The 17,546-nt window shown below is 44.3% G+C and overlaps 1 protein-coding gene across 4 annotated transcripts in view; it reads left to right on the top strand.

The window, feature by feature from the left end:
- The first annotated feature begins 2,710 nt into the window (after positions 1–2,710).
- Positions 2,711–17,546, top strand: part of LOC142502746 (inositol-trisphosphate 3-kinase A-like) — a 72,463-nt gene continuing 57,627 nt past the window's right edge. The window contains exon 1 of one of the 4 annotated variants that reach the window (XM_075614157.1): positions 2,711–3,422. In XM_075614157.1, the coding sequence (XP_075470272.1) occupies positions 2,892–3,422 (531 nt within the window). In that variant the 5' untranslated portion in view covers positions 2,711–2,891. The remainder of the gene's footprint in view (positions 3,423–17,546) is intronic. The other 3 variants (XM_075614159.1, XM_075614158.1, XM_075614160.1) reach the window with 3 other exon arrangements.

Raw genomic sequence — 17,546 nt, 5'->3', positions numbered from 1 at the left:
TGCAACAGTTATACCATTACTCAAAAACAGCAAGCTTGACCCTACCTGTCTTTCTAACTATCGACCTGTCTCCCTCCTGCCTTTTGCCTCTAAACTCCTTGAACGTCTTGTATTCTCTCGCTTGCTCCATTTTCTCAACACATACTCTCTCCTAGACCCTCTACAATCTGGCTTCCGCACTGCTCACTCCACCGAAACAGCCCTCACTAAAATAACTGATGACCTCCATGCTGCCAAAGACAGAGGTCATTACACTCTGCTCATATTACTCGACCTCTCTGCAGCATTTGACACAGTGGACCACCCTCTTCTCCTCCACATTCTCCATATTCTAGGTATTCGGAACAAAGCTCTATCCTGGATCTCATCCTACCTCTCCCATCGTACTTTCAGTGTCTCTTCTGCTAACACCTCCTCCTCCTCTATTGATCTCTCTGTGGGGGTACCCCAGGGCTCTGTCCTGGGACCTCTTCTCTTTTCTCTGTACACACTCTCTCTAGGTGACCTAATAACATCTTTTGGGTTTAATTATCACCTCTATGCCGACGACACACAAATATACTTTTCAACACCTGACCTTACACCTGCTGTACAAACCAAAGTTTCTGAATGTCTCTCTGCTATATCATCCTGGATGGCCCTCCGACGCCTTAAACTCAACATGGCTAAAACAGAGCTCCTCATACTTCCTCCCAAACCTGGCCCTACTACCTCCTTCCACATTACTGTTGGAACTACAATCATTCACCCAGTAGCCCAAGCACGCTGCCTAGGGGTCACACTCGACTCCTCTCTCACATTCGCCCTTCACATTCAAAACATTTCTAAAACTTGTCGCTTTTTCCTCCGCAATATAACAAAGATACGCCCTTTCCTCTGTTGCTCGACTGCTAAAACTCTGACTCAGGCCCTCATTCTCTCCCGTCTTGATTACTGTAACCTCCTGCTGTCCGGCCTTCCTGCCTCTAACCTGTCTCCCCTACAATCTATCCTAAATGCTGCTGCCAGAATAACTCTACTCTTTCCTAAATCTGTCTCAGAATATCCCCTCATGAAATCCCTCCTGGTTTCCGATCAAATCCCGCATCTCACACTCCATTCTTCTCCTCACTTTTAAAGCTTTACATTCTTCTGCCCCTCCTTACATCTCATCCCTAATTTCTCGTTATGCACATCCAGACTCTTGCGTTCTTCTCAAGGATGTCTTCTTTCTACCCCCTTTGTATCTAAAGCCCTCTCCCGCCTTAAACCTTTTTCACTGACTGCCCCACACCTCTGGAATGCCCTTCCCCTCAGTACCCGACTAGCACCCTCTCTATCCACCTTTAAGACCCACCTTAAGACACACTTGCTTAAAGAAGAATATGAATAGCACTGTGGATATTCTGAACACGATACATAAAGCTTGGCCCCCTGCAGACGCACTTACCAGAACTCCCTCCTACTGTCTCTGTACGTTCTACCTGCCTATCTATTAGACTGTAAGCTCCTCGGGGCAGGGACTCCTCTTCCGAAATGTTACTTTTATGTCTAAAGCACTTATTCCCGTGATCTGTTATTTATATTATCTGTTATTTATTTGATTACCACATGTATTACTACTGTGAAGCGCTATGTACATTAATGGCGCTATATAAATAAAGACATACAATACAATACAATTACCTCTTAGGACCTAATTTCAAAGGAGGATCAGTCTGATTCATCTGTTATATTTGAATCCATATTTCCAAAAAGCAAGGCTAAGGGCTCTTATTGTAGTTACCCCAATAAATTATTGTATATACTGCAGAACGTTATCCCCAAAAATCAGAAACAACAAGGCAATCCCACAGTGTTTTAAATCTGCTATTTCCTGGGAGCACGTGGGGCACTTTTGCTGTAGCTCTTTTAATTGTTGGAATGAAGCCTATTATGTTTGAAGAATTGTTGAGATAATTTTTTTAATTGTAAATTACTGTAAGGGGTACTTATGTGGTGAGTGAACTGTCCCCTAGGTGCTCATACCACAGAAATCTCTGACTATAGTGGTGTCCATACCTCAAAATTGTTGCGATTAAAAATATACTTGTCAGATGCGACATTGAGACTAGACTAGGGGGAACGTTCTGACACTGACCCTCTATGGAACAATCTGAGAATGAGAGGTATTGAGACTTGAAGCCGCTAGGTTTGAACGGATATGCATTTCGGCTGCTTAGAAAACGTTAAAAGTATTTACACTTTATTTCAATGCAGGCGCTAATAAAAGGGCAGAATAATAAGTGGACAGAATACACAGTTCCTAATAAGCACATGGTTCACCTTCAGCTACATGTAAACAGGCAAAGTGGCCAGTGTGATTGATCAATAAGCCCTTTTAAAAATAATTACAAAAGTGGTGCAAAAAAAGCACTATATTAAAAAATTAAAATAAAATGTTGTTTGATAAAACTGGTGCAGTTATTTTCGCCCTAGAATTGCACATCTGTGTTGATACATGGACCCCAATATATTTATTTTTGTTTGACAGCACAAGTTGTGCACGTTGTCTAGTCTCGAAAGAGTTGCAAAACCTGTTTAGTAGAGTACAGAATAAGCCACCACTCTGAGATTACACAGTGATTAATTACTTTTTGCATTGTTACTTCTTAACACACACAAAAAGAAAACAAACCCAGCCCTCCCACACACAAGTCCTAGCACAGGTTGAGAAAGGAGGAAGTGAGTAGTAGAGTTTAATGCTGAGGTTAGTGTGCTCAGCCCTCACTGTGCTGCAGGAGCAGCAGCAGCAGGACTCCTCACTGTGCTGCAGTAGCAGGAGCAGCCCTCACTGAGCTCCTCCATATGACAAGCTGTTACTTTACAAGTAGCACTTTGTCCCCGATCCCCCCCGCGCTCGCGCGTTTTGGATGATTCCTACAGAGGGTCCCAGCGGCACCAGGATGAACCATACAGGGGTTTCGGGGGAGCCCCCTCCGTCCCCGGATGCGGGGAGCGGTAGGAAGCGGCTGAGCGTTGGGGAGCTGCGGCTGTTCTTCGAGACTCGGTGTGTGGCGGAGAGGGACGGCCAGAGGGAGCTGAGGAGACGGAGGAGGATGGGAAGCGGGAGCTGGCACCGGAGCAATGGAAAGGTGCCGGAGGAGCCGAGGAGAGGGAGCTGGGAGGCTCCGCCGCAGGCCCACGTGATCCCCCGGCTCACGGTGACGAGCTCCGAGGAGCCGCCTCCTCCCAGCCCCAGTGCGGCGCTGCTGCCCGGCTGGGACGGGCTGAGGACCGGGGGCTTGCTGAAGCTCAACAGCCGGCGGCTCTCAGTATCCACCGCATCCCTGTCCTCTACCGGCTCCTCCGTGCTGGAGGACTCTGAGGACGACCTGCTGAGCGACACCGAGAGCAAGAGCCAGGGCAACGTGGACCTGGAGCATAGCGAGGAGCAGAGCCTGGTGAGTCTGCGCAGCTGCGGCCAGGACATGTGACGTCTGCAAGGGGGAACTCTGACATCTACCTGCTGCAGGGGGGGGGGGGGGTACTGACAGGTACCTGCTGCAAGGGGGGGCACAGACTTGTGACAGGCACCTGCTACAAGGGTGAGGGGGCACCGACATGTACCTGCTGCAATGGGGGGCACTGACATGTGACAGGTACCTGCTGCAAGGGGGGCACTGACATGTGACAGGTACCTGCTGCAAGGCGGAGGGGGCACTGACATGTGACAAATACCTTTTTCAAGGGGGGGGGTCACTGACATGTGACAGGTACCTGCTGTAAGGGGGGCACTGACATGTGACAGGTACCTGCTGTAAGGGGGGCACTGACATGTGACAGGTACCTGCTGCAAGGGGGAGCGGGCACAGACTTGTGACAGGTACCTGCTACAAGGGTGTGGGGGCACCGACATGTACCTGCTGCAATGGGGGGCACTGACATGTGACAGATACCTGCTGCAAGTGTGGGGGGGGGATGACACGTGACAGGTAACTGCTGCAAGGGGGGGACGACTGACATGTAACAGGTACCTTCTGCAGGGGGGAGGGATGGGCACTGACATCTACCTGCTGCAAAGGCGATACTGATATGTGACATGCATCTGCTTCAAGGGTGGCAATGGCAAGTGACATACCTGCTGCATGGGGGAACAATGATGTTACTGTCACCTGCTGCATGGAGGGGAAGGGGGGTAACTCACAAATGATTGGCACCTAGTGCACGGGGGGGGGGTGGAAGTGACGTTGTATAAATACTGTACCTGCTTCAAGGGGGACATTGATATGTGATACACACCTGCTGCTGCAAGGGGGAAACTGACCTGGGACAGGTACCTGATTTTATTATAGTTAACAGCTGAATACAGAGGCACAGATCTTACAAGGAGGGGCGCTATGAAGAGTAGTATTAAACTGAGAGCTACAAGCTGGGGGGAAAACACTCACAAGTATATGTATCATATAAAGTTGCTGACATTGGATAGCTACTTGCTTCTTGTAGAGGAACTGAGTTCCTTATACAGAAACTGCAAGGGAGGCACTCACAGCTACAACTAATTACAGTCTGACTTTACATACTACATAAGGCGGTACTTCTAATATCTCACAGTGCATCATTTCATTGTAATATCTGCATCTTTAAGCGACACTAGCAATCATATAGTATAGCATCATAGAAAACAAAAGGATTGATTTGTAGCTTAAGTGGTGCGTCCCCTCCTGCTAAAAAAATATACTTATTTTAGGTCCAACATATTCAGGTACTCCTCTATTCACAATCTCTACAGTACTCGCATGGACAAATACGAAAGATGTAGGTGACATTAACAATGTTAAACTGTGTATTTGTGCGCACATAAAACCATGACCAAATATATTTTAATAATAATACAGACAAAGGCAATGTTTTAGTTTGCTGGTAAGCTCAACTGCACTTTTCAAATGTTGTTGAAAGTTCAAGCTCTCTGGTGCAATGTATGAGGTGGTTTTGCTTGTGGTAGTTTAGAGAGAATCCACCTTGAATATAAATTCAGGGCAGACATTTGTTGCAACGAGAGGCACAGATGTGTGAGAGCTTCTTGCCAAGAAGAGTCAGATACTGTATATCTGACAGTATATATTGTATATCTGACAGTATATACTGTAAAGAGAGGCCAACACCTGGCACCTGTATTCTGTAAAAAGGGACAGAAATCGCACCTGATAAGTAAAATTAAAAAATCTCAGAGCTGCCTCATAGGAAGAGAAACACAGACATCTCCGAGCTAGCTACCTGATCAGAAGAGAAACACGGACACCTGAGACGTATTGTACCTGATAAGAAGTCACAGACATCCAAGACCTGCCTGATAAAAAGAGAAAGACAGACATTGCAGGGCTACCTGATAAGACGAGAAATGGCAATCTCAAAGCTACATGATCAGAAAAACACAACCACCTCAGAGCTACCTCATAGAAAGATAAACACATCTGAGACCTACTGTACGTGATAGGAAGAGAAACAAACGTTTCAGACCTACCTGGTCAGAGCAACATAGACATCTGAGGCCCACTGTACCTGGTAGGAAGAGAAACAGACATCTGAGAGATGCCTGACAAGAAGTTAAACATATAGGAGAGCTACCTGATGAGAAAAGAGACAGACATTTGACCACTACCTGATATGAAAAGAAAGACCAATATCTGACAGCTATCTAATAAACAGGTGATTTTATTATTCCTTTAACTATGATCGTTCCAATAAGGGTCCTAAAGAACAAAAACTTGCATTGACTCCAATTGGCGTTTTTGTGCAATAGTGCCCTGATCGGCACTATTACAGTTTAATGAATAACCCCCACAGACTGACTGCTACCTGATATGCACAGAGATAAAGATATTTGACTGCTACATGCTGCAAAGAAAGACACATCTGTTAGCTATATAGTATATGTTATATAGTAGAGATTATGTTACCATTGATGTCCTCTTGAGTCTACCTTCTTCAGACCATTTTTACTATTGTATATTTATATATAATTATATTATAATTAATACATAAAAAATAATTCAATCCAAGCCTTGTAGATTTTACAATCTACACAGTTGCTGACAATGGGATTATGCTGTCCTTTTACCGCTCGCTGCCTGGTGTTAGAATTTCTTGATATATACAGTAGTCACCTTGGTGAAGTGTATTGAAAAAGTGTGAACTGATCTCCAACTGCAGCTTCCTGAGGGTGAGGCAGCATCAATTCATGGAAATATTCATTATGGGTCATAGCAAATTGAGCTTTGTTTGACTCAGGCTTTGTATAAATACTTGTCTACTTATGACTCAAGTAACATAGATGCAGTATATAGCAATCACACTGCATTAACACCCCATAAATAATTAATATTCCACCACTTAGTCTTGTACATTTAATACCGACTTCAACCTTTTTATTTATTGATGCATAACAGGTAAAGGAAAATTATGTAAAAAAAAAATACAACTGATGCATGCTAATGTGAATATCAGGGAAATCCTATTGTGTATTTTATTATATGACTGTTTACACTGTGCTTCACAAGTCTTGTATTTGAAATCTTGCCTTGATTGCTATATCATGTCTTTGAGGGCTAAAAGCACCAGATATAAGCATAGGGAAATCCGAAATCCGGCCTTACAAAATATCTAAATATAACCATTCACTACATCTTTAGCTGCTGCAGCTGGGGCAGAAAGAATACAATTGACTTTAAATCAGCAATCCATCTGCTGGACGTACAAATAGAATTATAGTCCGTGGAGAATTCAGCCGTGCGGAGGTGCTCGGAGGCTGAGGGAAAGCGGGTGCTTTCCCTGGCCTTAGTTTGCGCACCGTCGGGGGGCGGGCCAGTGATGTCACGGAGCTGCGTTCCCGTTACCGGCCCTGCGCTCCCGTAAGCGCTTAAACTAAAAAATTCTTGTCAGCTACGCTTCCGCACGCCTGCGGAAGCGTGCTTGAGCCCCTGCTAAAGCCACTCTCATTGCAGCTGCAGGGGCTCACTGACAAGCGGCAGCGCGGGTCAGCGGATAAGCGCTGACCATGGATTCAGCCTAAGGCTGAATCCATGGTGACTGCAGCCGTGCGGAGGCGCGCTGAGGGAAAGCGGGTGCCTTCCCTGGCCTTAGTTCGCGCGCCGTCCGGGGGCGTGTCGGGGGCGGGCCATTGACGTCACAGAGCTGGTTCGCCCTCATTGGGCGAACCGCTCCCGTGACCGGCCCTGCGCTCCCGTGAGCGCCGAAACTAAATAAATTTTTAAGAGCTACGCCTCCGCACGCCTGCGGAAGTGAGCGCGAGCCCCTGCTAAAGCCGCTCTCATTGCGGCTGCAGGAGCTCACTGACAAGCTGACTCAGCACGGGTCAGCACCTAAGCGCTGACCATGGACTCAGCCTAAGACTGAAATGACCATGAGGAATTGCCATAGACACCACAAAAGATAAACAAAAGGACACATTTATCACTGCTATAATATTTTATGAAAAATTGTCAATCTGTTATCCTGATACGTAGCCAACTCTGTAGGAAATAATTAGCCATGTCAATTTTATTTGTGTATTCATTAGGGCTTGAGTTCCAGTGTATGAGAGTTTAAGAAATCTGTGCTGGTAACTCCATCCTGGTATTGTTTCCTATAACCATATGGTTTAGGTAAAACTAAATCCAGCTCTCAGACCATTGTTTAATATGTACCGTATTTTCATGTCCTGTGTCGTCTGGTGTATTGAGAGTCTGTAAAAGGTGATCTGTGGTTTTGTTTTAGAAAATTGTTGCAATGTTAATACATTACAAAACAATGTCACTTGCCCTGTCCACCTGGGGTTGACAGTAATGTTTTAAGTGATAGAACTGGTATAATTGCCTGAGGCAGAGGTGTCAAACTCACTTCATATGACGGGCCTGATTTAGAATACATTGTACTTAATTCGGGCCGTACATGTTCAAAATACACAAATGTACAGAATATTTCAGGATTTCAAATGTTCCTTCCTCACCTGCTTCTCCCCATACATGCTCCCTTCCTTATCTGCTTCTCCCCTCCTCTCCCTCACTCCCCCACCTCCTCTCGCTCACTCCCCACCTCCTCTCCCTCACTCCCCCACCTCCTCTCCCTCACTCCCCCCCCTCCTCTCCCTCACTCCCCCCCCTCCTCTCCCTCACTCCCCCCTCCTCTCCCTCACTCCCCCCCCTCCTCTCCCTCACTCCCCCCCTCCTCTCCCTCACTCCCCCCCTCCTCTCCCTCACTCCCCGCCTCCTCTCCCTCACTCCCCCCCTCCTCTCCCTCACTCCCCCCCCTCCTCTCCCTCACTCTCCCCCTCCTCTCCCTCACTCCCCCCTCCTCTCCCTCACTCCCCCCTCTCTCCCTCACTACCCCCCTCTCTCCCTCACTCCCCCCCCTCTCTCCCTCACTACCCCCCCTCCTCTCCCTCACTCCCCCCTCCTCTCCCTCACTCCCCCCTTCCTCTCCCTCACTCCCCCCCCCTTCCTCTCCCTCACTCCCCCCCCCTCCTCCTCTCCCTAACTCCCCCCCCATCTCTCCCTCACTCCCCCCCTCCTCTCCCTCACTCCCCCCCTCCTCTCCCTCACTCCCCCCCTCCTCTCCCTCACTCCCCCCCTCCTCTCCCTCACTCCCCCCCTCCTCTCCCTCACTCCCCCCCCCTCCTCTCCCTCTCTCCCCCCCTCCTCTCCCTCACTCCCCCCCCCCTCCTCTCCCTCTCTCCCCCCCTCCTCTCCCTCACTCCCCCCCCTCCTCTCCCTCACCCCCTCCTCTCCCTCACTCCCCCTCTCCTCTCCCTCACTATTTTAATTACTGTACCTAAGTTGAATATGAACTGCAGTCCTTGAGTCTCTGAAAATGTTCTTCCACTTATGCAAAGGAAAAAGTATGCATGCCTTGGGATTGTAAGGGACACCTCCAATAGATGCAGTGAATGAGACAAATACAGGATTTCAGGAGATGTCATAGCTACTGAGAATTCCCTCATATTTAGTGGAGAGACATTAGGATAGTACCTGTAACTGTGTTAATTGTGTAAATGTGATGTGGTTATCGCAAAGTAAAATTCCGGTGGAATTGCACCTGTAGAGTTAATGGATCTTTAACAGGAAGTTAATCTCGTACTGGTGAAAGTTTTGAAAAATATTTGCGTTGCGTTTCAGATAATCCATTTCACTTGAAGATATGAATTTATAAGTCCATGTCCCATAAAATATATTGTATACAAAAGAGGAAACCTGTAGCGCGCACACACAATGATCAATAAGGTATGCTTATCAATAAAATGTATTGATGCAGTGTGATGTACACAAGAACAGATGCACAAAGTTTCAGGATGTACCTTCGTCCGGCTCAGCTGACTTATTTGATCAGTGTTTCTGAGTGCTACATGTTCTCTCCTTTGTATGCTTATCTCTTGGGGTTACAGATTATCTGCTGACCTGTTGTAGCACCGGATCATATATCTGTTTTTACCATCTAGTATTAGAGTGCCCACCATTGTTATTTTTCCATAAAATATGTTGGACATTGTCCAATCAACTGAATTTCTGCAGTACATGCTGCAATGTTAATGGTTGCAGGGAACAGGCAGTACAAGTTTTTGAACATGAAAAGCATATTTAGGACTTTGGATCATGTTTCGGAAATTTTAAAATCTGGAGAACCACCATCTCTAGCTGCCACTTTAAACTGGCTGAATCTAATCCTAATACTGTGAGGCATTAACATATTTAGCGATTTCACTGTAATGTTACTTGGTTGAAGAGATTAATTACTATTACATTCTCCTATTTGCAAACCTATTTAAAATGATCTATCTATCTCCCGTATGTTTCATAAACAAAGACAGGACGCCCTTTAGTAAAACTATACTTCCTGTAATAAAACATACTGCAGTCCTGCATATCAAGTCAAAGAACTGTATAAGTTAGATTTATTTTCCCATTGTCATATGACTCATTGGGAAAGTGTTCAGTTGTTTTCTCATTATCTAGCTTGGCAAATTACATTAGGTGCAGTCCCATCAGTGTGGTCAATAATTGTACACATTTTCTAGAAATGTGCCTTTCCCTTTTCATCCTGATCACATTCTTCATTATGCAATTCACTTGTAATTGCCGATTTTTAGAGAAATATTAATAAAAATAATTGCACTTTTATTTTGAAATATTGGCAAACTATTTCATTTCTAGTATTTTTTGATGGTGGCACGCTGCAAGTAATGTGGACATACTACCTCCGTCTCCCCTATAGAAATGCCCATGAGGGTGCATTGTCTATCTATGCCAGGGGTGGGCAACTTTAGTCCTCAAGGGCCACCAACAGGTCAGATTCTAAGGATATCCCTGCTTCAGAACAGGTGGCTCAGCCAATGACTGAGTCACTGATTGAGCCACTTGTGCTGAAGTAGGGATATCCTGCATACCTGAACTATTGGTGGCCCTTGAGAACGGGAGTTTCCCACCCCTGGTCTATGCTATTGTATTTGTTGTGTTGTTCAAAGTAAAATCTTTTAGGCAAGGACAAGCCTGCCTCTCATTACTCATTGTCTTGGTGCAAGGATGTAACCAGAGTGCACCCCAACTTAACTGCAATATCTTCACGTGCTTCCCCACCGACGCTACATTACATAGTTACATAGTAGATGAGGTTGAAAAAAGACGTACGTCTATCAAGTTCAACCTATGCTACATTTAGACAACAGATACTTTATCCTATATCTATACTTACTTATTGATCCAGGAGAACGCAAACAAAAAAACCCAGTGTTCTATCATCCAATGATATCTCATAAGGGGAAAAATAAATTTGCAATCGGCTTACTCCCTGGATCAACATCCTTCCCATGTTTACTAATTTGGTATATCCCTGTATACCTTCCCCTTCCAAAAAAAATGTCCAACCTTTTTTTGAACAAACCCATTCTATCTGTCATCACAGTCTCCATGGGTAATGAATTCCACGTTTTTAACCGCCCTTACTGTAAAGAACCCTTTCCTTTGTTGCTGGTGAAATCTCCTTTCCTCCAACTTAAATGGATGCCCCGAGTCCTTTGTACTGCCCATGGGATGAATAGTTCTTTTGAAAGCTCCTTGTAACTGTCCCCGAATATATTTGTATATAGTTATCATATCCTCACTTAGACGTCTTTTTTCTAATGTAAGTGTAACAGGGGAGTTATCCCTGTTCAGGTAATGTGCCTCTAATCCAGCAGTGTGGTGGTTAACTGCTGGTAGTCAATTAACAAACACCACCTGCCTGATTAGATGGCTTAGAAAAGCCTGTCTTTTGAGACAGGAAGTAAAACTCCTCAGCTCACACCTGAGCTGAACTTGGAGACAAACAGTCGTGAGCCCTGCCAGAAGAAACAGCAGAGCTGCTTTCAAGACACAGGGGAAACTTCTAAACCTGAATGCTGACACACCCTCAGGAAAAGGGAGCTGAACCAGGGACAGAGAAGATTTCCCCTCCAAACCACAAGGAACAGATAAGACTTTCATTTATGAGACTTTCTATATCTGCTTATTTCATGCTATATGTTTGGGGCTGGGAGACATGCTTATCTAAGGGAGTTGTGAACTGCATAGTATTTCACTAGAAATACTCCCAAGTGAATAGAAGCTTTGTTTACCCCTTGTTTGGATGGTTTCCTGATGTTAAGGAAAAGGCGCAATAAAAGGCTTATTTAATTTCACTATAATCAGTCTCCCTTGCATACCTCTGTGAGCGTCCGCCTACAGTAAGTAAATCTAATTTAGCTGGTCTCTCCTCATAAGTTAGATTGTCCATCCCCTTTATTAATTTGGTGGCTCTTATCTGCACTCTCTCTAGTTCCATAATGTCTTTTCTAAGGAGTGGTGCCCAAAATTGTACTCCATATTCAATTTGTGGTCTTACTAATGCTTTGTAAAGGGGCATAATTATGTTTACTTCCTTTCCATCCATTGCCCGTTAGTAAAGAACACTGATTAGCTAAAAAAAAAAAAATTTTTTTTTAAATAATCTAGCAGACAGAAGTTTCATTAGGAACTAATTATTCAAAATCATATGGAAAGGGTTACACAAGTTACTCTAGTGTTTTCACCTTATTGCAACTGAATGTTCCTAAATGGAATGTCACCTCTCATACTAAGCACTATTCACAATATACAATATACTGTATATAGCAACAGCTTGTTTTCGCAGTGTCTAACAACACAAGCCAAGGCACCATAGCAGCCCAAATAAGATGCTATAAACTGCTAGAGCTAGACTGAGGCAATAATTGAAGCACTTTATTTATTTTTAAAAACCCTGCAGCCATCACTGTTTTTTTTTTTTTTAATTTCATTCTCCGTGGTTTTTGAAGAACGTCATTTGTAATAGTGAAAAATCTGAATACATTACTATTTTGGGATTAACGCTGCCTTTAAGAATTATTTCATTCTGCGCCCTCCCCAAGTAACCTGTGCCTCCTCTCGATTCCGATCATTTGCCTTCTCTCTCCCCCACTACAGCCCATCTGCCCCCTCACTATCTTTAGAAGCCAACTCAAAACTACTGTAATCTCTTCTCCATCGCATTCCATGATCCCCCGTTAACCTTCTATACCATCACATTCCTGACACTACCCTCCCTGATGCCTATGATCTCCCCTACCCTCACCATTTCCTAATGTCTCCAAAACCTCCTAAATGTCATTCACCTCACCAATCCAATCAGCTCCATTGTCAAACCCATCAGCATGCCACCAGACTAAATTCAGAGACATGACCCCAACCCCTGCCCACCAACCACGCAAGCTCTCAATGCACATAAGCCATAGCCTGACCATAATGTTCCAAACCCTACCCACCACAATGACATCTTAACAATTACTCTCTGCTCATCACATGAAATGTTCCATATGTAACCCCACCATTGTATTACTGTCTAATGTACTGCGCCCTGGATAAGGGCACTATATAAACTTTATATTATAAATACATTGATTATATGTGGGGAGAATATATTTGAAACAAATATGCAAACTTTCTGTGTTTAATTGTGTCACATTTAAGCAAAATATCAAGAGAGTGGGGGAAACACAATATGCAAATTTAGTGGGTTGCATTAAATTTCAACGTGGCTGTGTCCTTTTCCCAAAAAATGTGATTAAAATGTTGCAAGGACCCTCCCTGCACATTACTCATTTTAAGCATATGATTTTATGAGTTAGTACATTCTTAAGTCACCATTGAGAACTTTTTTGTGACTTTTTTGAATGCCTGAGGGTATTCTTGTAACGGGCGTGCTCACTACAAACCTGGACCGGACCACGAGGCTGAGGTGGGGATAGGTAAACAGCGACCTGAGACTGCGAACCCGAGTCCGGATTGTGAATTCCGTTGTCGTGGGTAGCCAGGTCGGGGTTGGGGAAGGCAGGGTAAATGTTATCCAGGCAGGCGGCACAGGATCGAAGGTAGTTGTCACATGCCGGGGTCAGTACCAGGAAGGCTTCAGCGAAGAGCTTCAGCGTAGGCGCTTCAGCGCAAGGCAAGGTCTCCGGAACAGAGCAGCTACAGCGCAGGGGATCCAGTATGGGAGGTCCTCAGGAACAAGGAAGGCTTCAGCGTTGGTGCTTCAGCGCAAGGAAAGGTCTCCGGAAAAGAACAGCTACAGCGCAAGGGGATCAAGCATAGATGCTCCAGCATGGGAGGTCCTCCGGAATAAGAAAACAAGGTGACTGGAAGCTTCAGCACACGAAGGCCAGGCGGGCAAAGCAGGGCTGCTTCTGATGAGCCAGATGCAGGGCAGGAAGTGATGAAGGCATCTGGACGCAGAGTATGCAGACAGGCCACAGGAACCAAGAAGCTTTAGTGCTGGGGATCCAGCACTTTAGCACGGGAAGACCCAAGGTAGGCCAAACAGAAATTCATGTAGCAAGCACAGGTTACCAGGAATACAGCGATTCCAGAATTATACTCAGCCCCTTCCTGATGGGAAGGCTGAAATAGCACGGGCAGCCAATAGGGACAGAGCTGCATAGAAGGCAGCATGAAGCAGACTGCAGTGTAAGTCCAGAACCAGGTGATTCCAATTGCCCGGAACCCTTACAATTTTGAAGTGGATGATAAACATTTAGTCATTACACAAGTTGAATGAAGTTTAGCATCTTTTAATCTTGGGCAAGTGATCTGTCTAGACATCAGTTTAACAGAGTTAAATGGTGTTTCCAATAGACCAGGTATTCGCAACCGTGATTTCGGGGGGGCGGAGGGGGGGGAGTGAAATCTGTAATAGCGGATTCCAGGCAGTATATAATGGGTTTCTGAGCCTGTGTGGTGACTGTGCACTTAGTAAGACCCCAAACTGTACTTTGGCATGGGTGCGATTTGTGTCAATTACGACAGGGGCTTCCAAAGTTGCTCCCCACAATGCTTTGCATCCACAGTGGCAAGGCATTGTGGGGCGTGACTTTGGAAGTTCCTGCAGTTATTGTCATCCCACGCGCCCCCCTGTCTCCTCTCTCCTCTGGCAACCCCCCCCCCCCCCCCCACGGCTCCGGCGTCAAATGAAGTAGCGGGGTCATGTGAAGTCAAGTGAACCCACCGCGCCACTTGACACCGGTAGCCATGGAGACACAGCACTGGAACTCAAGGTAAGTTAAAAGTTACAGAGGTCTCGCGCGATCCCCGGCATTCGGCATTTATTTTAAATGCCTTCGGGGAAGCGGGGGGGCCTCTGTAACACCCGCGCGCCCCCCAGACAATCTAGGGGGGTGGCGCGCCCCCCACTTTATGCACCGCTGCTTTAGTATCATCAGACTTTGATAAATGTACATTGTAATTCCCTGTCTTCTAATATCTGTTTTGTGATGCATTGTGTTTATGGTTGATGCTACTGTATAGAAATAGAAATGTATGTGGAATAATATCCATATTCCTGGTTCGCTGGTGGTTGGCTAATATGGATATTCTTTTGGGTGAAATATTTTTGTTTCTAAATCATAGGACTACTAAAGATATTTTAAAAAAGCAGCCTGTGAACCTCTGTCTCACATTGCTTGTTAATGATGTAGAGTTTTTAGCATCCTGTTTTAGATGGCTCTTCTGACTCACTTTGACCTTGAGCTCAGTATCATCTGGCGGACGATCAGTTTCATTATCCTTTTGTAAATCCACTGAGGTTGCAAATCCCCTGCCTGTGTAAATGGGACAGAAGTCAGGACTTTGTGATTAGCATTTAATTTGGATAATGTATTATCAACATGCGGATGTGAGAAGGATTAAGAAAGACTATATTTTGCACAGTGCACTGTTCCCAAACGCAGCCTTAGATTAACCTGTATGATGTGCTTGTTAAAATGTAAATACTGTGTATTACAAAACCTTCCAGTACACACATTGCAACAAATGGGTTGAAGAAGCAATGGCTCCAATACAAACACTTTTCACAGACACTATGACTAGGAGTCATCAATATGGTGATAACTCGCATTCAAGTGTTATCCCACATTGCACTTTGCTGACTCGTGGCCTATGAGTCATGTTTACTGAGTTGCTGCTCCATTAGACACCTGTGTTAGAAGACATCTTTATGACCTCCTTCAAATAAATAGTTCATAGCAGGGGGCATATTTATTTAGTGGTGCTACTCGATAACATGCCTTCCGGCCTGGAAGACACCATAAAACCTATTCATTTCAATAGGCTCAAAATGGCCATATTTATTAGGCCATTCTGGAAAGTGTCTTATGGCCCAACATGTATTGTAATCCATTGAAGACCACTCTACAGATCTCCTGCCTTCCCTCAACTTCACTATATTATTCAATTATTTTTGTTTAGTGTCTGACTGTATTGATTACTTAATACAGTATACTATTGTATTATTTTCTGGCACACTGAATCCTCTTTGAAATACTTATGCTATAATCTTTGTATTTTTATACATAACTTGGGCACAATCAGAAGAAACATTTTGCGACATACTTTACAACATACACTTGTTTTTTTTGTTTTTTTTTGAGCTTGATACAGAGCCCTTAAAGTGATAACAAGTAGGTAATACTACTGGATCCTTCCTATTTTAAACCTCCTAGTGAGAGAGAACAGGTTCGCACAGTTGACCATACAAAACCTAATTAGTCCTTGGCTATTTAAATGTTTGTCTAGTAACAAATGAATGTTTTAAGATTTGCTTGCACAAGTTTATTCCTACCATCCATCACGATCACAAGTAGTATAGATACTTAAACCTAATCCTAAAAACAAGTTTCAGAATACAGTATTTAATTAATAAATATCTTGACAGAAAATGTGGACAATGTAATTCTGACTATAATATTTGATTATTCTATTTTAACGTGAGTGAAGAATAAGCAAGGCAATAGGAATGAGACTGGCTATACTGTAAGTATAAAACATGGTGGTAAAGCTCCCACACCAATATTTTAGAAAGACGTGTAACAAAAACAAATGGACCCATTAATGTGCAGTAAAGTAGTGGTACCATCATACTTTTATCACTGATGGGGTATTCTAGGTTTCCTTGGCTATTTAAACATATTTAAGTATGTTTAGGTAGTATGTGGTTATTTTACTATGGTTGACAGGTTGATTAATTGGGACACCTGTATCTTGCCATTGTGTTCTATGTCTACTATTGTAATAATCATTTTCATCTGTTCTTAAATTGTCCAATCCAATCTGTTCCTCTTCTTCTGTTTTATCTCCTAAAAGCGGTAAGCCCCCTCACATCAGTTACCTTACAATCTGCTATTGGGACTTCAAATTGGGAATAACTATTCTTGACTGGAACCCCTTATTATCTTCTAATTAAATAATCGTGAAGAGTGTTGTTTTATTACTGTCTGTATTTTACAAGATCTAATCGGCATATTGTGAATCCTAAAACCACCTTTTTTTTGTGGAGGAGTGTGGTGGATCCTTTTTTTGGGGGGGGGGCAGTAGGGGGTATATTTAATGGCAGTGGGATAAAATGTTTTGTTTTTTTCCTATTACAATTCTCTCTTGATTTTATGTATTGTAGTTTAGCTGCAAATTATGGCAGCGGTTCTCAACTCCAGTCCTCAAGACCCCCCCCCCCCCCCCAACGGGTCAGGTTTTCAGGATATCCCCGCTTCAGAACAAGTGTCTCAATCCATCCCTGCTTCAGCATATGTGACTCAATCAGTATTGAAGCAATAACATAATTGCCTAAAACAAAGGTGTAAAAATATAGAGGAGTTACATGGGTGAGTGCTTTCACAGTGTGGGCACTCCAAAATACAGTATTTTGCTAAGTGATAATGGAGCTTTAAAAATACATTGCAATGGTTCGGTGTGCAGGGATGAAGAGTTTCGATCCATGAAAATGTCTCACTTGCATCCGCTACGTTGACGTTATGCCTCTGCACACATACATGTATTTTCCATGCCCTCGGTGGTTGATTGTTGGGTTCTGCTAGAAAACTCTGGAAAATTAAGTGGCAAGTGCTGATGTGTTTTCATTTGCCCGTACATCATCAGCAGGCATATTCCAGGATCCAGACTCGTTGTAGCGTGATGATCCATGAAACATGAAGTTGAATTATCTTGTTTTCCATACTTGAG

This window comes from Ascaphus truei, chromosome 9, assembly GCF_040206685.1.
Source record: "Ascaphus truei isolate aAscTru1 chromosome 9, aAscTru1.hap1, whole genome shotgun sequence".
Lineage (NCBI taxonomy): Eukaryota > Metazoa > Chordata > Amphibia > Anura > Ascaphidae > Ascaphus > Ascaphus truei.
The sequence above is the reverse complement of the archived record's forward strand: the minus strand, read 5'-3'. Positions and strand labels throughout refer to the sequence as shown.